Raw genomic sequence first — 24,453 nt, forward strand, 5'->3', positions numbered from 1 at the left:
CCGGGCAAGGTTGTTTGTGGAAGACCAGTTGTTGCCCATGCATACCAGCCTCTCCTCTCCACACCACTGATGTTATCCAAGGGAAAGGCAAAGGCCGATACAGCTTGGCACCAGTGATGTCGCAACTCATTTCTACAGCTGAGTTAACTGGAGTGACATATAAGATACTTTTTTTTTTCTGAAAAAAATCACCCTGGGTTCTGTAAACAAAGTTAGACTTCTATTACATACTTTAATGCACTAAAAACTTTTACTGAATATGTAGTTGAAATTGGAGTGTATTTAACCCTTTAGCATTTAAACCAAAATATTCCAGCTGTTTTATGTTCAAATTGGCCCTTCACATCAACTCTACAATATAATTCTAAAAATTAAGTTACCTCATCAAAATTTCAAAACTATAAGATAATGCATGATTAATTGGAAGCAATGTGAATAAATATTACTTTTGACAAAATAACCTGAATTCTAAAGGGTTAATATGCCCCTGCCTCTTTTATGCTGTACCACCTCATTGTTCATCATCGTTTAACATCCGCTTTCCATGCTAGCATGGGTTGGATGATTTAACTGAGGACTGGCGAACCAGGCTCCAATCTTGATCTGGCAGAGTTTCTATAGCTGAATACCTTTCCTAACGCCAACCACTCCGAGAGAGCTTTTACATGCCACCGGCATGAGGGCCAGTCAGGCGGTACTGGCAACGGCCACAAAAAAAAATATCGTTTTTTTTTTTATACCTATGTAAGTAAAAACTTTGTGGTACCTATTTTGCATTAAGAACAAAGGATAGTTATTGAAAATGTTTGATCCCCTTTGCACTTAATGTCCAAATAGCTACCTTTTATTGTTGTCACATTTTTCTTTCTTGTTGTTACTGCTGTAATTGATATTGCTGTCCAGTGGACAGTTTACTCAGTCTACTTTTTCTATCTTTCACAGAAAACCAGAGTTATCCACAAACCACAAGCAAAGAAGGGAAAATATCAACACAAGAAAGTGGAGTAAGCATTTTATTGGTTATCCAGTCCTGACAATAATTTTTCAGTGTGGATGATTGCACTTAATATAGCCAACATCAAAAACAGGTGGTAGAATTTCAAGCTAGTTTACCTTAGTTCACAACCAAAAATTATATTTTGTGAGAAACTAGAGTAATCCCATATTTTAAGTCATTTAGAGATAAAAAAAGAAATACATCTAATTTGTCTAAATACTTCTTTGTCCCTAAGATTTATATTAAACAAATGTCAAAAGTTCTCTCCCTATACAATACTTTGGGCAAATGTCTTTAGCTATTGCCCTGAGCTGACCAAAACCTTGTGAGGTTTGGTAGGTGTAAACTGAAAGAAGCCTGCCATGTTTGTGTACATATACATACATGAGTGTGTGCTTGTTTATTGTGTCTCTTTGTCTTAACATCATTCAATAGTTGTAAGCAAGTGTCACCTTCATTTCCAGTTGTGTATAATCATGTCCAACTATGAAGAGATATTACCTTGCTTGGAAACAAGCGAGGATTGGTAAACAGTAAGGGCATCCAGCTGCAGAAAATCTGTTAACTTTGGGTTTCATTGTTTGAAAACAATGGACAAGACAGTGTGAAGATCTGGTTTGATTGTTTTGAAGTGACCTAATGTTCTTCCACATTTGGTGTGTATATAGAAACATGAAAAGCTTGGTGTAATTGGAGAGAGAGATAGTTTTGAAAATTTGCCTATTGTGTAGAGTTGGATGCAAAGTGGGCTACAAAAATGAAATTGTATTAAGATATATGGCTTAGAAAGCCATGAAATTGAAAAATAAAGGGAAAGCAGATTCCACAGAATTAGTAAAGATTCTTTTAGCAAGGAATTAAAAGGACTGCTTGCAGTTTAGGAGGTAAGAGTCTGTGTAAGAATTGCAGCGGTGAGTAAAAGCTGTCTAATTAGTAGATTTGGTATTAAACAGGATAGTATTGTATGCTCACTAGCCAAATATGTATCTCACATCACGAGAAATTACTAGAAATACTGAATGATTACTTTGATCAGCTACAACTGTATCATAGCAAAGATGACCGGGGGGAACTATCCAATACAAAACTTAACACCAATCTGATTCTTGTTTTATTTCATTCCAAACAATTTCACTGCTTTCAATTTATTTCCATACAGGATTAAACATACCTCTTGGCAAGCTCCTCAACCACGGTAAGTGAACAAACAATGACTATTACATACAAATGCTTCTCTCTTTCACTCTGTTTACTAGCTTTATTCTAATAGTAGATAGTCAATGAGTCAACCGACTACTGTTAGATGATGGCTGATAAACTGAGAGAGAGAAGTTTGTCTTAAGGAATATTATGTCAAACTCTGGCTGGGTAGCCATGTACCTCTTCTGCAGCAAGTCTGTCACACTCTAACCTTTCATCATTTGGCACAAGATTGCCTCCTCCAATGCCCCTTCCCCTCTCAAAGATTTCTTGTCTTGCAAGTTACTTGGTGACTCTGCCAGTGCTGGTACCATGTAAAAAGCATCCAGTCCACATAGTAAAGTGGTTAGCATCTGGAAGGGCATCTAGCTGTAAAAAACATGCTGAAACTGATCTCGCCTGTGCTGGTGCCACTCAGTGGTTGGTGTTAGAAAGGGCATCAGCCATAAAAACTATGTCAAAACAGACACAGAAGTCTGGTGCAGGCTCCTGCCTGGCCAGCCATCCAACCCATGCCAGTATGGAAGGAGGGCATTAAACGATGATGACAATAATGAAGCAATGGTTTTTCAAAAGTGACAGGAACAAAAGATTAAAGTAGGACATTAAAGAAACTAAATAGAAGTAATCACACAAAAATCATCTACATTAGATTTTTGATGTTTCACACAAACATATACGAGATTTGTTTTACTGATGTTTTACATTTCCATGCCAGCCTGTTCTTCCTACTTCTGTTTGACTTATGATATTAAAAAGTGGTTGTGCCACCTAGGTGCAAACCAGATTATATTTTGTCCAAAGGTACAACAATGGTAGAATGGTTTGAACCAATGCCCATGTAATTGTTTAGCAACTAAATTTGACTGCTATCTTCAAATTTACCTGGGATTAATAAAATATACTAAATTCTTTGACTGATCCTATTTCCCCAGGACCAGGTAACTCTGAAGCCTTCTTCCTGCACAGGTTTACACACACAATTATGTAGTTATTCATTCATTTTACATTATTCAGTATTTAAAACATTTCACTTTTATCTATTTTTGTCAACAGGAATGAAGGTAATTAAAGAACATCACAGCCCTCAATGGATAAAAATGCTCAGATGAGGTTTGAAACAAGAATTTAAGACCATTTTCTGCCTCATTCTCACTTTAATTAATTGATTTGATTGATGATTTACCAATTAAAGATTAAAATATTTCTGTGCAAATCATATTGAAATAACTTGGTTCAGTTTGTAGATGCCACCTCCTAACCTTGTTTCTTTAGCTTTTGCAAGAACATTTGTCTGCAGTAAGACCAGCTTGTCATGTAAAATGAGTTGGTCACTAATCAACCAATGAGGCTTGACTTTTTTTCTGATGGACTGAAGATCAGACACTCCAGTCTGGGAGTAAACTCTTGCATCAAAAAATATCTTTGCAATTGGTTCCTGAAAAGAGTTCACAGTGGACAGTGATTGGTCAGGTCAATAACATATCAGACAAGCAGGTGAGACAGCTGTTTGTGTCCTCTTACTTACACCATACTGTGATCACATCTCTAACAGTAAGTAAAGCAGGGAATCATTCATTACTGTGTTAAACTACCTGTCTCCAGTATATCTATCTATTTAACTACTTGTCTGCCTACTTATCTCTTGCAAGATATCAGATACTTTGATGATGGGTTTATCTATATTAATAATCTTTCATACACAATTTATTATATGTCAAAAAGTGAAGGTCCAAAGTAGTAATAACCCAATTCTCTTGTTACTCCATTTAAGATTGTCAAAATAAATACCAGTAATATACTGGAGTTTTTGCCATATCTTTACCTGTGTCCCATTTCTATAAAACCTATAAAAAATAACAACAGAACAGCAGGGTTTAAAGAAATGGTAACAGATATTTTTACAACTAAATAGAGCTGAATGGAACAAACAACAGGAAAGTACATCTTAGGGAGTTGACTTCAAAAGACTGCACACTTTCTTAAAATTCATCTGATCTCCACTGCTGCCAGCAATGGAACTAGTTCACAACAGTTCTTGCTAAACTTTCTCACCAGTTTCTGTTTCTGATTTTTCACTAGACTGATTACAATCATTCTGTATTTCAGTACAGTTAGATCTATTAATGTTTGACTTGTCCTTAGAATTAGCACTTAGTTCATTTTTAGAGTCAGATTTAGCAAGAGTGCTGGCATGAATGATATCAGTGTCAGGTGTGCTCTCTGTTAGAGCTGTAGCATTTGGTTGTTCTTCTGTGGTTTCACATTGATTTGCAGCCAGACGTTGCAGTGCTTTGGCTGTCTCCTGTAGATTGTACTTGCGGAACTTGTAGAAATCTTTCACAACACTTAGGCAGCAAAATCCTTTCAGGAACTCTACAATGACAATAAAGTCTGGTGCACTGTAGTTAACCTGTAAAAAACAAGTAAGACATTTCATAAGATCATCAACAGTAGGCTGTTATTTTTTTTTTTATGTACAAGTGGTTGATCAATGATCTTTTGGTCTGAAACTACAGTTATTCCCCAAAACACCTAATTGAGTTAGTCTGACTTGGTAAGAGGTTCTTGTGTTATGAAAGATTTACAAAACATAAAGTTTTGAGATGTGAATATAAACTTATTTAACCATATGACTTCTAGAGAATTATGGCTGCTTCACATTATTCTTCATGTAGTATTAATTTCAATATACAAGAAATTATACATGTGTTAGGCGCATGATTCTCAGAATCCATATTATCATCATCATTTAACATCCATTATCTATGCTACTGGCAAAGCGTCACACCAAGTTACATAGTCTGTTTTGGCATGGTTTCTACAACTGGATGCCCTTCCTAATACCAGCCACTTTAGAGAGTGTACTGGGTGTTTTTTACATGGTACCATTACTATATATATATATTTGTGTTAGCGTTTCCTTATCTTAACACCTCATGATAGTTGTAAATGAGAGTGAACATTATAAAATTGATGCCATTCATTTACAATCGTCCATGAAAAACAGGCCTTGCCATGAGGGAAATATTACCTTACTTAGAAATAATGAAGGGCATCTGACCATAGAAAACCTGCCTGACTCATGAAAACATGAAATAGTGGACATTAAAATGATGAGTGATGTGACCTACTTTAAAACTGAAGAAAGCAAAGGAATGTGGAAGATAACAATGGCTGCTGTAATGTTTAAATTTTAGTTCTGCAAATCTTAACCAGCAGCATGGCATCTGGTATAAATCAACAATTATCAAGACTATAATTATCATCCTATAATAATTTTTTTTTTACTGGTTTGGTCTACTGGAAGGGGTTGCGCTAATGGCTCTCATAGGTCTTCCAAGGATGTAGCTAATGCTCTTTTTGGATAATTGCAAGAAAAACATAAGCAGGGAGAGAATTCCACAGGGTTGATGTTCTGGAGAGAAAGGACCTTGAGAGTTATACACAGTATAGAGGAAAGACAAGTAAGTTCACGTGAGTGTGATTCATGAAAGTGGTGAAAGAGCCACTACAAGTGAGGAGCAGGTGTTTCAGTAATAGAAGGGCAAAGACAGAGTGAGATGCCAGCATGTCTGCAAGCCAAAGGTTGATATCTGCCAATGAGTGATATCATATCAATCAGTTAGACGGCCTTTTTATTGGATGTTTGCAGCTGTTCCAAGAAAAATTATAGCAGTGGTGTTGGTGCATGAAAAGGTAGTAAGGGATTGAGCAACATGAGAACATGAGCAAGAAGAGGTATTCAAAAATAATGTCTTTTGTAGTAAAGAAATGGGTATTTCATTTGATGTTAATAGTACAAAGAATACACTACAGATTCTGGAGGGAGAGCTTGATAAGTCAACTCCAGTAAGGTGAGGAAATATACAAAAATGATATAAAGTTAACATATGGAAACATCATTTCTAAAGTGCATCATTACTAGATTTTAAAGGCATCCACAACAAAATTAAACTTAAAAACATCATCAATAAACTCAGTTTAAGATTATCACAGATATATCAGATGTTTTTAACACTTAAGAACATCTGATTCATCTGTGATAGTCTTGAACTATAAACCTGGTTTTAAAGGTATGACAAATAGGTGCAGACTTGGCTGTGTGGTAAGAAGTTTGCTTCCCAACCACATGGTTCTAGGTTCAATCCCACTGCATGGCATCTTGGATAAGTATCTTCTACAATAGCCTCAGGGCATTGAAAGCCTTGTGGGGATTTGGTAGAGAGAAAGAAGCCTGTTGTATATACGTATCTGTGTGTGTATTTGGTTCTTGACATTTTGTGATAGTTGTAAATGAGTGTCACTGTTGTAGAAGGAGTGCCATTCATTTCTAAATCTGGAAAAACATATATGGCCTTAGGAAAATATTACCTTGCTTGGAAGGTGAGGGTTGATGATAGGAGAGGCATCCAGCTGAAGAAAATCTGCATCAATAAACTGTCAAACCCACACAAGTATAGCAAAGTGAATATTAAAATGGTGATGGTAATGAAGAACAAACTAACAAACCAAATTTTCAAGGTAATAAGCAAACCAAGTTTTGAAACATGATAAACAGAATTTTAAACGTGTGTTCAAACTAAATTGTAAAACATTAACGCAACAGATTTATATACATCACCAACCTTATTCAAGGGATTCATCTCTTCAATAATCTGACAGATATTCCGAATTACATCATCACGGGACACTCTAGCTGACATACGAGCCTTAAATGAAATGCCATATGTTGTTGTTGTTCCAAAAGGTGTGGAGAAATATGAATCCAGGAGATCCGTGGCCACCTTTGTGATCTCTGCCAAATCGATACGACAAATGGTACTCACTGGAAGGACACGAAGACTATAGCGTGTCTTTTGGACTTGACTTTGGTAAATATCACCGAGAATGTGATGAATTAATTCACATGGCTTCTCTAGGGTAGTCTTGATGAATAGACAGTTCTTTGTGCCACTGTCCACCTGCTGGAACCGCCGTTCAGCAGGTTTTTCCTCTTTCAAGGCTTTCACTTCTCGTTCAAGTTCATCTTCAATCTCACCAGCTGATTCTTCTGAATCTTCTTTGTCATCATTAGATTCCAAATTCTTTGATGTCACCTCTGTCTAAATCAGATAAAATATCAGAAAAACAAAATAAAGTAATTTTAATTTCTTAAATATGGTGGGAAGGGGAGGAATGTCAGTCAACTAAACAGACCAGTAGTTTCCAACCTGGGGTCTGTGGACTCCTGGTGGTCCATGAACAAAATTCAAAATTTCATACACACACACACACACACATATACATAAGGATAAGCATATTAAAAGGGGTCAGTGGGAAAACTCAATTAAATAAAAGGGTTGGAAACCACTGGAACAGACCTGAGTACATAACTGGTGCCTTACTTAATCAACACCAGAGAGATGTTGAATTCAGTGGGATTTGAATTGAGAATGTAAAAAGCAGTCTGACAAATGATGTAATGATTCTGCCTTTTAAAAGATGTTTCTGATTTCGAGAGGTGGGGAAGGATAAGTTGATACCATCAACCTTAGTACATATTTATTTTAATGATCTCAGAAAGATGAAAAGCTAAGTTGATCTCAGCACAAGCAGACATGAGATCTTCATTCCACTCCATTCAGCAACAATCAGCTGGAATTACTTTAGCATTTAAACCGGCCATATCTGGTCAAAATATTCTACCTGTTTTATGTTCAACCAGGTCAAATCTGGCCCCTCACATCTATCCTACAATGTCATTCTAAAAATAAACTACCATGTCATCAGAATCTAGAAGCTACAAGATAATTCATGATTAATTTGAAACAATGTGAATAAATAAATATTACATTTAGCAGAATAATCTCAACAGTGCCTTAAATGTTGAAAGCATTCAATGATATCCACAAAAAAGGTAAAAAAAAATCAAAATCAAAAAGAAAATGATTTCCACTTTAGTTTTACTGTGTAGCACCTTGGGTATGCATTCTGTTATGGCCCCAGACCAACCAAAGCCTTATGAGTGAATCTGATAGACAAAAACTAAGCAGAAACCCTGTATGTGTGTGTTTACATTTGTGCTCTATGAAAGTCACCAACTACAAGCAGAGTTCTTGGCGTTGCTTCATTTCTCCAACCAGCAAATAGTTTGCTCACTTTTGCAGGGGTATGAAATAAGGGATACTTGTGAAACAGGTAAGGGGTAGCATCAAGAAGAGTATCTAGCTGTAAAACAATGCTTCAGTAACATATTCATCTACCCCATGCTAATATGGATAAACAAAAGTCCAAACATGGTCAAATACCCACTAACTGGCTCATGCTGGTGGCACATAAAAAGCACTATCTGAACATGATTGATGCCAGGCCTGCTTGACTGGTTCCTGTGCCAGTGGCATGTAAAAGCACCCACTACACTCTTGGAGTGGTTGGCATTAGGAAGGGCATCCAGCTGTAGAAACATTGCCAGATAAGATTGGAGGCTGGTGCAGCCGATGGCTCTCCAGACCTCAGTCAAACTGTCCAACCCATGCCAGCATGGAAAATGAACGTTAAACGGTGATGATAATGATGACCAAAAGGACCTCAAAATAATAGGAAGTGTTACTATGGACTATATTGAGTTCAGTATTTTACTAGTATTTATTTTATTGACCCTGAAAGGATGAAAGTCATCAAACCTTGCACAAGGATTGAAATATGAAGAGAGGGCTAGATATTACATCGATCCCAATGCTCAACTGGTACTTATTTTATTGATACCCAAAAAGATGAAAGGCAAAGTTGACCTTGGTGACATTTGAATTCAGAATGCAAAGTATTTTCTCCAGCACAGTAATGATTCTACCAGTCTGTCGCCTTACAAAAGATACTATTAATAAACAAACTCACATGCTCAGGTCCATATAATATATCGGCGTATTCATTGAGAAGATTATACATTTCCTTAACAGCTTGACTTTCATTGCGATTACATGTCACCAGAAAACCTCGCATCCCAACATCTATGGAGTTCCATTTCTTACGTTTCTTATACATACATTTCTTATAATAGGTACGTGATCTCTTGCAGCCACTCTTTGGTCCATCATTGCCTCCCATTCTGATGTTTATGCAACCTGTAACATAATGTAACTGAACAATTAAAGTGTTTCACTCACATAACTGTTGATTAATACTTTTGGAGTAAAGGTAGGTCTTTGAATAGAGATAGATTATTGGAAAAATGTAAAGTAGGGGTTGGGTTCTTAGTAGAGGTAAGTTTTTGGTGTACAGGTAACAATAGGTATTTCAAGCAGATGTAGGCTTTGGATATAAATACATTCTTTGGGATGGTTAAGAAGTTTGTTTCTCAGCAACATGGTTTTGGGTTCAGTTTTGGATAAGTGTCTTCTACTATAGTCCCAGGCCGACTAAAGCTTTGTGAGTGCATTTGGTAGACGGAAACTTATAGAAGTTTGTCGTATGTATGTGTGAGTGTGTATATTTGTGTCTCTTTGTCTTGTCATAACATGATATCTATACATGAGTGGCATTGTCATACAGTTATTCGTTCCTATTCATATTTTAACTGAATGCCCGAGTAACGAATAACATCATCAAATGCTGACTGATAGCGACAGTAACGTTACAACGAAACTCTATATTAAATGCAATAACCAAAATAACTGTGGACCTAAGACATAAAACTTGGCAACTTGAGAATGAAACTGAGTGGTGGAAGCATTACAATCAAAAGGCTTCCTTCAGTAACTTACCCAGGATGCAACTGGAACCATGAACTAAGTCAGTAGAAGAGGGGCTAGTATCGCACATATAACATTTTGCAGGACCTACCCCTCCCAAAAGGCAGTTTAAACGATTTAATATGCTTAACATGAAGGCCTAAAGAGAAAGTATATTTAAAATCGTCATTTTCAAAAGACATTTACTACCCAACCAAACTTTCAGTGTAGTTTTTTTGTTGAGACCCATATCACCTTAGATCGAGCAAACCTACGATCAAATGAGTTCCAGTTGTGACCATTTCGTCTTTCCGCATTTCAGAGATTAGATTGTCTAATATATCCTTCATTTATGACGGTAGGGTGTGATGAGAAGGAGATATGTCTATCATTTTTAACAGGCTGAGCGACTGCGTAGACATTCCTTTGTTATTTTGCCGCCTTTATAATAGAGAGCAGGGTTTATATATATATATATATATATAATATATATATATATATATATATATAGTGTTGTATTGATGTAGCGAATATATATTCTCGTTTATTAAAATTACGGGACACTTTTGTATTTGTGGGTGGAGGACTGTAAGTTAGGGAGTTGGAATACTATGGCATTAGCAACCTAACTGAAAGCACAATTGAGGAACCAAAACCAGCACATGTAGGAAGTACTGAATACCTTGTAAACTGGCTAGAGCATAGTATATTACTGAGACACACATTAACAATCCACAATTGAGGGATGGAACCAAAGGATAAAGACTAGCGAAATTTCAAAAGCTCAATAATAATAGAATAAGCTAGTTACATAGTTACCGGTTAATATTTATACATGTGTCAGCTATTAGTTAATAGATCAGTTAACAAACTTGTGCCGGTTGTTATAAATATAGTTATACATACCTTCCGATTTATATATGTATATATTCGAAACAACAGAAATTCAACGATATGCAGAAATAAACAAGAACGACACGAAAGAACACGTGGTGCGTTTGTTTGTAATTTGTCAGTAATCTCCCTTGATATTTTAATTATCTCCCTTGTCAACTTACTGCTTCAAGGCTAAAACGACTTCCTAAACGTCAAATCTGTATACTCTTTACTCTTTTCAGTCATTTGACTGCGGCCATGCTGAAGCACCGCCTTTAGTCAAGCAAATCGACCCCAGGTCTTATTCTTTGTAAGCCTAGTACTTATTCTATCGGTTTCTTTTGCCTAACCGCTATGTTACGGGGACGTAAACACACCAGCATCGGTTGTCAAGCGATGTTGGGAGGACAAACACAGACACACAAACAGATACACACGTATACATATATACGACGGGCTTCTTTCAGTTTCCCTCTACCAAATTCACTCACAAGGCTTTTGTTGGCCCTAGGCTATAGTAGAAGACACTTGTCCAAAGTATCACACTGTGGGAATGAACCCGGAACCATGTGGTTGGTAAGCAAGCTACTTACTACACAGCCATTCCTGCACCTATGTTTGAATTATTTTACTTATTGAGTCAGGGTGGTGGTTCCTATGCCTTCAACTTCTCCTAAATCAGTGAAACTGATGTTTTTGAAAGTCAACATTTGTTGGAAAGATGTGAAGTAACAGAGGTCCAACATTCTTCAGAGAAAGGACGGGATGAAGTCATTAGAGCAGGAGCTAAGGGAGGTGGCAGTGGTGCAGGACATTGCAGAGTAATGGGAAGAGAGATGAGTTGGAATACCAGCCTGGAGGTAGCATGATTTTAACTAGCTCTAAGGAGCAAAGGCCATTATAGTAGAAGTATTGATAGAAAAAGCAGAAGGGGGAGACTGCACACTTGTGGACTAGAAGTAGGAGTTCGTTTATGTATGCATGCATATATGTGTATCAGTGCACATATGTATGCTGCTACTGCTCCTGCTACTAATGATGATGATGATCACCTCCACCACCCACACACATATTATTCTTTAGCCCTTAATCTTTGGTTTTGATGCAATAGAAAATGTATACCCCTACTTGGATGATATCTGGATTTTATTACAGATACATTGTTGAATAGTTTTATCATGACCACCTTAGCCTCATAGTAGAAATAGGCATTATGAAGTTTCTTTTTATATAAAAGTGCCCCAATCTTATGGATCAGATTGTTTCCTTTTTCTCTTACTGGGTCCTTAAATTCTTTTTTAAATTTTAATATTTTAATAGATAAATTTTGCTAAGTTAAGATGCCCCCCACCCATATTCCTAATTCCCACACTTAGATCTCAATGTGATCTCCTTTGTTCTCCATTTTAAGCCCCTTTTAGTTGATAATCATAATATGTTAAGCCACCCCACCCGTCCTCTTTCTAGTTATTACCCCGCCTTTATATCATTATCTTACTAGCATCTTCTGACTGATTTTATGGTCATAGTGAAATAGGGGTAGCGAAGAGTATCTAACATTAATTAATTTATCACCAACAAGAACTTAACTGTTAATTCCCAATGGTTTTGATTCTAAGGGGATATAGTCTACTTGCTGCATTGGGTCTGTTGAATGTGATAAGGATAAAAATGAATGTGTCTATATCACCATTTCTCTTTACTGACCCCCATTATTTCCTTCTGCCACTCTAAATTATAGTAGACTTTAGGTATTTTTTCCCTATATTCATTCTGATACAATAACAGAAAAAAGAAACAATATATTGTAGTCCTTAGTATTGATGAAAAACTTGCGAAAAAATTATGATGGAGTATCTGTATGTTGGAAATCTATATGGTCATATCCATCTGAGTAGAGTGGTTTATTTCAAATTGATGTAATATTTGCATTGATCGATGAAATGGAGCCACTTGAAACAGCTGTAATGCATCGATTACCTGGACATCCTTGTTACTTATTTGCTTTATATATATATATATATATAATCATCACCAAGACATACAAGAAAACTCACACCTCTATGTACAATGACATAAATGCAGAAGTGAAGGAGCTATCCATGTGATACAGATATATATATAAAAAAAAACATAAATTCAAAATGACAAAGAACATTTCAAATAACCACTCCTAAAACACCCTCTTTCCAAAACCCAAGGAAACAAATTCAACTCCAGATTTTTTTTTCGGCTAGCTCATATAAAAAAAGGTATGAGTTTTATATATGAAATTATTCTTGATGAATCCCTGAAAGAGATGAAAGCACTAAATAAATACTTTTTATTCAAATCCTAACTACCTTCTTTTTCTTAATATGTATAATCTGTACACCACTTTAAACAATGTACACACACACATGGCACACGTGTACACTAACCTGTACATGAATGCTAACATACACACATATTCACACACACAGACGCACACATATATATGCATATATGTTAGTTAGTTAGTTAATTTGGCTCAAAAGCAAATAGCAAGGCCATGTAGGGGGACATGGAGTTAAGTACAGGGTGGTGTTCATGTAAAGAGTTTAGGCCACTTGAGGTCAAGGGAGGCTTTGAACAAAGCGGTTGTCGGCATCTTCACCATCTCGTCTGGCAGCTTGTTCCACGGATCCGCAACCCGGACGGAGAAAGCTCCTCTCCTTCGATTGAGATGAAATCGTCGCAGGTAGAGCTTTTCGGAATGACCCCGCAGCCGACGCTCTGGAGCAGGAGTGAAGAACAGCTCTTTCGAGAGGTTACACTTTCCGCTTATGATGTTGTGGGCGAGAATGAGATCACCACGGCGGCGGCATTTTTCAAGAGAATAAAGGTCGAGCGTTCTCAGCCTTTCTTTGTAGGACAAATTTTTGAGACCATGAACCATGCGGGTAGCCAGCTTCTGGACTCTTTCGAGATGCTGTATGTCTTTGAAGAGATAAGGAGAAGAGGCTTGAATCCCATACTCCAATATGGGTCTCACCAGCATGACATAGAGTGGTAGGAATATGGCTGCTGCGAGCATTCCAAATGACCGTCGAATCAAGAACAGAATTCCGCGTGCTTTGTTGGCAGCATGGATGCACTGGGCCGAAGGCGAAAAGGAGGAATCCACCAAGATACCTAGGTCCTTTACCTGATCGGTCCTCTCCAGCAGCAGACGACCCGGCTCGAAATCAAGTTGAGTTGCAGGAGTAGAGCCGACAGGCAGATGACAGCACTTTGACACGTTCAGACACAGGTCCCAATTGTTAGACCACTTCCAAATTTGGTGGAGGCATCGACGAAGATCCTCTATATTACCGCGAGGAGCGACCAGTTTGATATCGTCGGCAAATAGAAGGGTGTGTTGCGTGAGATCGTCGGGCAAGTCATTTATGAAGACTAAGAACAACAAGGGCCCAAGCACTGAACCTTGAGGCACGCCACTGCTCGCACTGGAGACGTCGGACCGCGAACTATTAACTTGGACTTGGAAGAAGCGATCTGAGAGGAAGGCACCAACCCATCGTACAATATCCGGATGGAAACTATATGCTTGAAGCTTGACAAGCAATAGGCGGTGGTTTACCGAGTCAAAAGCTTTGGCAAAGTCCAGTAAAACGATGTCAACAGCATCACTATCATCGAGGATGCGCGTCACCAATTCTTCCATTACTAGTAGGTTGGTCAAGCATGATCTCTTCGGCACGAAGCCGTGTTGGGAATCAGAGATAGAGGCTGTGTTTAGGAGGTGGAGCATCATACTTTTCTTAAGGATGGTTTCGAACATCTTGCTGATAATTGATGTAAGGGAAACCGGTCGGTAGTTAAGCGGGTCTTCGCGGCTCTCTTTCTTGAAAATTGGGCAGATTATCGCTGTTCTCCAGTCTGCAGGTATAACACCCGTCGCCAATGACATATTGAATAGTCGTGTTAAGGGCTCGCAGATGACCGGAGCCAACGCTTTGATAACCCGTGGGTGTATGCCGTCAGGGCCGTGACCTTTGTTGACATCGAGGCCTTGAATAACACGTTTGACTTCGTCCCGCGTGATGACCAATCGAAGCATTGGAGGTACCGATCTATCAAATGGAGGGGGTTCACGACCATCATCTTGTTTGAAAATAGTTGGAAAAGCCTCGGCAAATAATTGACTCTGTTGATAAGGGTCCTCAATCGATACGCCTGTTGAGTCTACCAACGTTGCAATCTGGTTGTTCAAGCGGGAATTCCGCTGGACATGGGCAAAGAAGGTTTTTGGATTGCTACTGGCATTTGCCACGATTTTGTATTCGTAACTGAAGCGTTCTTTCTTTTCAATTTTCACGGCTCGGTCTCGTTGAGTTTTGTACACCTCAAAAGCTGCAGTCGAATCTAGATTTTTGAATTCAGCCCAAGCAATATCTCTGAGTCGACGTTCTCGTTTAACCTTCTTCGTCACCCAGGGCTTGTGTTTCTTCCTCTTGGGAAGCCCAACGGGAACTGCCTGGTCAGTCAAACAGATTACATATGCTTTGAGGGATGACCATAGTTCGTCAACTGAGGACAACGTCATCAGGGATGGCCAGTCCAGAAGCGCGGAAGCCTCGGTTAGAATTTCAAGATTAATTGCAGAGAAGACTCTACGTGGCAGCAAAGTAGTCGTGGGCGTAGAAAAAGTTGTGTGCATGACGAACTTCAGGACCGCATGATCACTCTTGGCAAGAGGGGCGCACACAGATACGTCTGACACTGATCTTGGATAGCGGGAGAATACCAGATCTAGCATAGATGGCTGCTGCCCAGACCGATGCCTTGTCGGATATTCAACATGTTGCGATAGAAAACAATCTTCAGCCACGTCAAGAAGGGCCTGGCCGAACCGGGAAGATGTTGTACAAATTGATGCGGGCCAATCGATCGTGGGAGCGTTGAAGTCTCCTAGTACCAAACAGTCATGCGAAGCTGAAACGAATCTTATCGCTTCGAGTAGATGAGCATCGTCCTGGGGGTCGGCAAGAGGCGGCCTGTAGACAGCCAACACGGGCAGGCAAAACTCAGATAGGCTCAGCTTGCAATAGACGGCATCGAATTTTGTTGTAGGCTGAGCATTAGTGGGTAGAATACCGCTGGACGGTTTGTGCTCAGACTTAACATACACAGCAACACCTCCACCTCGCCTTTTTCCTGTCACATCTGAAAAGGACGTAGCCCTGCAGGTGGATTTCTGAGTCCTTTACTGCTGGAGTCAGCCAAGTCTCGGTGATAGCTATCACATCAGGGGAGTCACGTATGGCCAGTGTAAATAGTTTACTGAACTTTAGGAATAAGGAGCACGAGTTGGTGTAGACGATGCTGAGCTCTGAAGTCTGAGGGGCGGGAGTTGGGGAGCAAGCAGAATAAGGGGTATCAGTGATAGCATCATTGACGGGGGTATCAACTTCACTTCGATTTGCCCTCACATCACTTTCCCTGTCAGCACTACAGCATGGGACCATGACAGGCTTCTTTCAGTTTCTGTGTGCCAAATCCACTTGCATGGCTTTGGTCAACCTGGACCTATCATAGGTACCATATAGTGAGACTGAACCTAAGAACATATGGTGAGGAAGCAAGCTTCTCAACCATGCTTGCACCTATAAAATAATTTATATTTATACAGCATTTATATTTATTCATATTATCATTTATGTTTATATTTCGTAATTACACTATATATTTTAAATCGACAAACCATGAAGGTATCCTATGCCAACTCTGCTAATTTAGAGCAGCTTATGCACTGCATAAACAATAGCAAAATGCGGCAAAGGTTCAATAACTCACCTACTGGATCTAGCGAACATTTGCATCTAAACACCAACCAAGGAGATGTAAACTGCATTGATAAACACCAACTACGACCAATTTGTAATAGTAGAAATACTTATGATACAGCTAGCACGGTAACAACACCGGTAAATGGAGTTGGGACTGCCTTATATACAAATAAATACAATAAATGCTCATGCAGAGAAAAATCAAAATGTCCTTTGATGAATCTTTGTATGAGTACAAATCTTGTATATAAATGTACCATGCACACAAGAGGAGGGCCCTATGTTTACATTGGGCAGACGGCTGATTCATTTAAGAATTGCTATTGTAACAATGTTGCCAGCTTTAAGACAATCAATAAGAGATATTCAACATCTTTGGCAGATTTTGTATGGTGACTGAAGGAAGTTAAAACGAAGTACAACATTAAGGTATGCAAAACTATACAATATAATTTCCAGGAGATGCCGCCTTCTGCTCCGAGGAATCCCTGTCTATTCTGTGGACCAACGAGAAGATAATTAATAAAATTTCTGAATAACTCGACATGTCTACATGCATATAAATGTACTTTCGCACAATGCATTGAGAATGAATTTTGAGTAACTGTTAACTTAATTTACATTAAAGTATGGATGACTTAAGTTTACTTTCAACCCCTCCATTTTTATAAACACCAAGTAGATAACTAACTCACTTTGTGATTGTGAGAGCATCAAACCTCATGTGTGCATATGCTCAAATATTTGCTGATGTATGAGCGAGTGGTATTTGAGCCATGAAGTTTATACATCTATATACATCCATATCTGTTAAGGGTTATTTTTAATACTTTTCTCTCCAGCTTGCTTGTTCGTTTCTCTTTTTGCCATCTGTGATTTTATTTTTGATCTTCTATGTAAATGAAGATATTTCCTCCATCGGGCTGTGCTTCTCTCTACAAAATGGAAAGTTACATTGTGGAACAGTCATTTTAACAAGTTGTATTTATTTATCATCCGACAAGATACATCTGCACCACCAGATGCTCTTGAACAAAAGATGCAGCCTAGTTCAGGAATCAAACTCACTACCTAAAGATTGTGAGCCTGATGCTCTAACCACTAAGCCATGTGCTTTCACACACACATGCTCACGGGTACACACGCACACAAACACACACACACACACACAACACACACACACACACACCACACACACACACTTTAATGTAGAGCAATGTAGATATAATAAGGAAGGAAACAAATCAGAGTGTATAGCTGCAGAGTGAAGGTTGATAATATACTGGAGAGATATTAATTTTGCTAATTGACAAAATGTGAATGTGTGTGTGTGTTAATGTGAAGTTTCAAGTAGAAATTGGTTGCTGTAGTGGAATTAAGGTATCAGTAGTTCTGATAGCAGTTTGTTGATCTGATGTTGTTGTTGTTGTTGTTGTTATTGTTATGTTGCTATGGGTGAGAGGTGTGTTGTAGTTATATGTTGTATTGATAATGCTGTTGTCATGGTGGTGGTGGTGATGGTGGTGGTGATGGTGGTGGGGATGGTGGTGGGGATGGGGGGTGATGGTGGAGGTGGTGGTGTGGTGGTGGTGATGATGGTGATGGTGCTGTCATAGAGGTGTTAGTGGTGTCAGTGGTGATGGTGATGGTGGTGGTGTTGGTGTTAGTGTTAATAGTAGGAGTGGTGTCATTGGCGATGCTGTTGTCATGGTGGTGTTGCAGTTGGTGTTGACAATGGTGTTGTCATGGTGGTGGTGATTTCGCTGTTGTGCTGCTGGTGGTGCTACTAATATTTGTTTTTATGATGATAGTGTTGGAGATACTATTGTCATTGTGGTGGTGGTGGTGACAGTGCTGTTTATGCTGTTGTCATGGTGGTGTGTGTCGTATTTGTGTTGTTGTTGTTGTTGGTGGTGGTGGTAGTGATGTGGGTAGTTTTGATTTGTTGCAGCAGAGATGAGTCCAACATCCACTACCACCATTGTCATCCTCATCATCATTGTTGTCATCGTTGTCATCATCACCATGATGTTAGTCACACATGTGACTAACATGGTGGCGGTAATGGGGGATGAAAAAAAAAAATAAGGCGGCGAGCTGGCAGAATTGTTAGCACGCTGGGCGAATTGCTTAGCGATATTTCGTCTGCTGTTATGTTCTGAGTTCAAATTCCGACGAGGTTGACTTTGCCTTTCATCCTTTCGGGGTCGATAAATTGAGTACCAGTCGCGTACTGGGGTCAATCTAATCGACTTAATCCGTTTGTCTGTTCTTGTTTGTCCTCTCTGTGTTTAGCCCCTTGTGGGTAGTAAAGAAATAGGTATTTTGTCTGTCGCTACGTTCTGAGTTCAAATTCCACCGAGGCCGACTTTGCCCTTCATCCTTCTGGGGTCGATTAAATAAGTACCAGTTACACACTGGGGTCCATACAATCGACTTAATCTGTTTGTCTGTCCTTGTTTGTCCTCTCTGTGTTTAGCCCCTTGTGGGTAGTAAAGAAATAGGTAATGGGGGATGATGCAGAGTTGTGTGAAGCTGCAGTTGAAACCCTTTTGTTATCATCTTTCTCTTGAAATGCAATGCCTTTGTTTCAAATAACATTGAAAATAATGAAGGATCTAGTAAAATAACTGTCAATAGGGAGCTGGTGTAAGGCAGTGAATAGGCAGAATCCCTAGAGCACTGGATAAAATGGTTTACAGCAGAGGTTCCCAATTGCTGAGGCATGGACCAGTTCTGGGCCACAAAACATTTGGTACCAGACAACATAGAAAGAATGAATTTCAAAATTTTTATTTCAGGTTTGGTGATGCAAACAGGAAAAATAGACTTCAAAACATGAGCATTAATATATATCTTTTTTTAAAATTTATATTTAGCAGAAGCGTCTGTATTTATGCTTTGAGCTTAAATTTTGCCGAGGTCGACATTGCTTTCCATTCCTTCAGGCTTGATAAAATAATTACCGGTCAAGCAGTGGGGTCGATGTTGTTGATTTACCCCAACCCCAACGAAAATTACTGGTCTTGTGCCAAAATATGAAACCAATATTTAGCAGAAGTGTCAGTCATTACATTCTGATTTCAAATTCCACTGAGGCTGACTTTGCCTTTCATCCTTTCAGAATCGATAAAATAAATACCTATGGAACATAGGTTGATTTAATTGACTAAGTCCCAACTTGGAACTTGCTGGCCTTGTGCCAAAATTTGAAATCAATATTTATCAGAAGCAACAGAGTGACTCAAGGGCCAAAAGTTTCCTGCATTAGCACTTATCAAATTCTTTTTGTTTTTACTTTATTAAATATTTCAGTCTGCTGAGTGTTTTTGCATCAGAAGCTCAGAAACATGGTGAGTGACCAAGACTAACATCCACAAGTTCCAGACATTTGGAATGGATCTTGCATACATAAAGCGGATTCGATCCACCATAGCCAAATTTAAATTAACACTGCAGCAGAACTTTTCCCACGGCGGAACAATGGTTTTTCTCTGACAGCAGTTTTACATTTTCCAGATGCCTTTTGCTAGGCCGAAATAATGTCTTCACCACTTGATCCTTTCTAACCTCTTCTACTTCACCAAAAGCTAGAATAGAGATAACAAGACCACCAACTAAATCTATTGTTCACAATATTTCTATCCTTCTGGTTAATTATAAAAGCAAGAACACCTCAAGACAAAATTCAGTTGGTGATAATTCAACAAGTCCAGTCACATGGTGACGAATCAATGAGAACGAAGTCTGGCTGACCAGCTAGAACCTTGGTCAGAGGGAGAATGAAGTTTATTGTCAGCAACTGTGAGACAACACCCTACAACTCTCTCTAGCTCTAATTCTGTTCTCTTATGGCATCATTCTGTCACTATCTGTTGATTACTACTCATTATTTGTACATGCCATACTATGCAAAGAAAGATTCTACTGCATCTAACTTTCTTTCGCATGCTTTTGGATTTATCATAACCTGCCTGTCAAGGCAAGGTATTGTAATGTATTGGTATGCTGCTATAATAACAAATTTTTATCGTTACAACTGCTGACTCCAACATTTCATAATATTGTTTACCAATGAATTTCTCCCTCTACAATTGGTGACCCTCGGCTTCAACTAAAAACTTTATCATTACAATTGGTGACCCTTGACTTCAACTAAAAGCTTTATCATTACACATTCACTAACAGTTGTCTCAGAAACATCCTTAGCATCAGGTGGCCAGAGGGCATCTCAAATGAACAACTGTGGGGCAGGACAGGACAAGCCCCAATTGAGATATATATCAAGCAATGAAAATGGGGATAGATAGGCCACATGCTATGAAAGCCTGCACCAAATGTCACCAAGCAGGCCCTTGACTGGAACCCATAGGGGAAGCGAAAAGTGAGCCAACTAAAACAGTCTTGGTGCAGGAATGTTAACCCAGAGGTGAGGGCAGCCGGAATGACGTGGGCCGAGCTGAAGAGGATCCTATGTTCCCTGAGGAATCAAGCTGAAGAGGATCCTATGTTCCCTGAGGAATCAAGAGGCCTAAGAAGAAGAAGAAGAAGGTATTTCATATGTAATAGATATGTATTATATATGTAATAATTAAATTATATACCATGAATTTTATTGTGTTTTGTTATGTGCATGCCCTCCCAGTTGATGGTAAAGTTGTCTTGCTTGAAACTGGTTGGTGATGCAAATAAAGGTTGGGTATTGCAGCTTTATATATTTATTCTGGCTGTAATATGTTCTAAGTTTAAATCCTGCTGAGGTTGACTTTGCCATTTTTGCCCCCTAAGTTGTTAAAATAAAGTACCAGCCTAGTACTGAGGTTGATGGTAGTGACACATGCACATACCTAAAAATGACTGGCCTTTAGAAACAACTATTAAGCTAGTTTTTGAGACAAAGCATGGAATTTCGGTGAAAGATTTTAATTTAGATCATTTTAAAACAACAGTTTGTACCATAGAACCTGTCTCAAGTTGGGTTGGTTTCAAAAGAGTTTAAGAGCTACATCCCTCAGTTCAATCCCAATCCAACAGATCTATGATCAAAGAAAGACATTTTGTTTTCTATAATCATTATTATACATAATGTGTCTAGATGTGGGATTACATAATCTGATGTATTGTACAGACTATGGAATGTGGTCCAACCCCTAGCTTTGCTGGCTCCTGTCAGGCAATCCAACCCATGCCAGCATAATGGAAAACAGACATTAAAAGATAATGATGATACATACATACATATCTACATACATACATATATGTCTATTGGTGTGTGACCTGTTAGTTAGGCTGTTGCACTCATGATCACTATATTGGGGGTTCGATTCCTGATTGGGCAGTGCATTGTGTTCTTGAGCAAAACACTTTATTTCACATTGTTCCAACCCCCCATTTTGATCAGAGGAAGAATATTGGCCTGCTCAACTAGCCAGTGGGGTGGTATCATTTGAAGTATAATGCAATGCAAAAGCACATTGTGATCAGTGATGTGTAACAACATCTGATAGCTTGGTCAGTCATGTGATCACATAATATACCTATATATACATACATATACATACATATGTACATACACATATACATATGTACATACAAATACACACACATACACATATGCATGGTTCAGTGGTTAGAATATTGGGCTCACTATCACTCTTTACTCTTTTACTCTTTTACTTGTTTCAATCATTTGACTGCAGCCATGCTGGAGCACCGCCTTTAGTCGAGCAAATCGACCCCGGGACTTATTCTTTGTAAGCCCAGTACTTATTCTAACGGTCTCTTTTCCCGAACCGCTAAGTGACGGGGACATAAACACACCAGCATCGGTTGTCAAGCAATGCTAGGGGGACAAACACAGACACACAAACACACACACATACATATATATATATACATATATACGACAGGCTTCTTTCAGTTTCCGTCTACCAAATCCACTCACAAGGCATTGGTCGGCCCGGGGCTATAGCAGAAGACACTTGCCCAAGATGCCACGCAGTGGGACTGAACCCAGAACCATGTGGTTGGTTAGCAAGCTACTTACCACACAGCCACTCCTGCGCCTCACAAAGTAGTGAGTTCAATTCCTGGACTGGGCTGTGTGTTGTGTTTTGAGTAAGACACTTTATTTCACATTGCTCCAGTTCACTCATCTGTAGAAATGTGTTGTGATATCACTGGTGCCAAGTTGTATTGGCCTTTACCTTTCCCCTGGATAACATCGGTGGCATGGAGATGGGAAGCTGGTATGCATGGGCAACTGCTAGTCTTCCACAAACAACCTTGCTCGGTCTTGTGCCTAGGAGGGTAACTTTCCAGGTGCAATTCCATGGTTGTTTGTGACTGAAGGGGGTCTTTACTCCTTATTCCTATGTGTGTGTGTATGTATGTATGTATGTATGTATGTATGTATGTATGTATGTATGTATGTATGCATGTATGTTTGCATGTATGTTTGCATGTATGTTTGCATGTATGCATGCACAGGGTGCAATGGGTAAATTGTTGCCATTTTATATTTTTAATTTCATACATACACATTGTTTTTGATTTTGTTGACTACGCAGTATAGTAGGGTCAGTTGGGCACCGTCTATGAGAAAAACAGCACCTTGACATGATACACTCTGCCCGAAATTTGGAAACATGATGTACTGCTTGGCATTTGTACCAGATTCTCCAATATGAACATTTCAGAGTGTTTGGGTGTCAGTCTGAGGACATGTACTGAGAGTAATAAAAATCAAGCATCCAGTCAACATCATGATGTTTGGAATGATCACTAGTGATGGTGACATTGTCATCATCGTTGTTGTCACCGTAGTTGTAGTTGTTGTCCTACTCGTCCTCCTCCTCATCATGGTTTTAATGTCAACATTTTCATGCTTGCATGGGTCAGACAGAATTTATTGAAGCAGATGCCTATCCTGTCATCAGTTCTTACCTGCTTCCATGTAAGGTAATATTTCCCCATGGCTGGATATGCCTTCATAGAAGATGAGAAATAAAAAGCACAGCTTGTACGAAAGTGATGTTTGTTGAATGATGTTAAAGCAAAGAGACAAAAATGTAGCTTTGTGGTAAGAAGCTTGCTTCCCAACCACATGGTTCTGGGTTTAGTCCCAATGCATGGCATTTTGGGCAAGTGTCTTTTACTATAATATGTGTATGTATATATATATATATATATATATATATCTATCTATATATCTATATATATATCTATCTATCTATCTATCTATCTATCTATCTATCTATCTATCTATCTATCTATCTATCTATCTATATATATATATATATATATATATATATATATATATATATATATGTACACACACATAGACATGTATAGGAATACTTATATATGTATGTTTAAATGTAGGTGTCTTTTTGTATTGAATATATAAACATACATTTACACAAACTTATTAATTTATGCTACTAAACCCATTTGCACAAATCACATATACGCACAGTCACATGCATGCACATACACGCACATGCACTCACACACACACACACAAACATACATGCATGCACACTCACACACACACACAAACACACACACACACACACATTCATTGAAATTTAAAATCTACTTAAATTAAGCAGTTGTTCCTTTTCAATTTGCCCCTCCTCTCCACTATCCACTCAAACACTAAATCCACCAAGATCACTGTCACCCTGATTATTATCATGAACTCCAGGACTACTCCACCACTTTCAATATCCCCACCAACTTCTCCACCATCATTGTCAACATTATCAGCTTCCTTCTTTGCCCTGTTCCCTCTACTTATTGTTTGTGGGATTATAGAAGTGTGACACAGAGGCTAGAGAACTGAATAATGATAGTAGTG

General features: G+C 38.7%; 2 protein-coding genes across 6 annotated transcripts in view; one reads left to right on the plus strand and one right to left on the minus strand.

Moving 5' to 3' along the window:
• Window positions 1-3,788, plus strand: part of LOC115212214 (myosin-9-like) — a 37,563-nt gene extending 33,775 nt beyond the window's left edge. The window contains exons 8-10 of the mRNA XM_036502917.1: window positions 943-1,004; window positions 2,157-2,192; window positions 3,254-3,788. Of these exons, the coding sequence (XP_036358810.1) occupies window positions 943-1,004; window positions 2,157-2,192; window positions 3,254-3,269 (114 nt within the window). The 3' untranslated portion in view covers window positions 3,270-3,788. The remainder of the gene's footprint in view (window positions 1-942; window positions 1,005-2,156; window positions 2,193-3,253) is intronic.
• A 285-nt stretch (window positions 3,789-4,073) lies between these two features.
• Window positions 4,074-10,921, minus strand: LOC115212397 (THUMP domain-containing protein 1). 5 transcript variants are annotated; one of them, XM_029781287.2, is made up of 4 exons: window positions 10,813-10,921; window positions 9,074-9,300; window positions 6,826-7,302; window positions 4,074-4,610 (listed from the first exon to the last, which is right to left on the minus strand). In XM_029781287.2, exons 2-4 carry the CDS (start codon window positions 9,281-9,283, stop codon window positions 4,239-4,241), a joined length of 1,059 nt encoding a protein of 352 aa, XP_029637147.1. In that variant the 5' UTR covers window positions 9,284-9,300; window positions 10,813-10,921; the 3' UTR covers window positions 4,074-4,238. The 5 variants fall into 5 exon arrangements, with proteins under 5 accessions (XP_029637147.1, XP_036358815.1, XP_036358816.1 ...); XM_036502922.1 differs by lacking the exon at window positions 10,813-10,921 and adding an exon at window positions 10,726-10,744; XM_036502923.1 differs by lacking the exon at window positions 10,813-10,921 and adding an exon at window positions 10,182-10,319.
• Between the last annotated feature and the right edge of the window lie 13,532 nt (window positions 10,922-24,453).

Source organism: Octopus sinensis, linkage group LG5 (genome assembly GCF_006345805.1).
Source record: "Octopus sinensis linkage group LG5, ASM634580v1, whole genome shotgun sequence".
Classification (NCBI taxonomy): domain Eukaryota; kingdom Metazoa; phylum Mollusca; class Cephalopoda; order Octopoda; family Octopodidae; genus Octopus; species Octopus sinensis.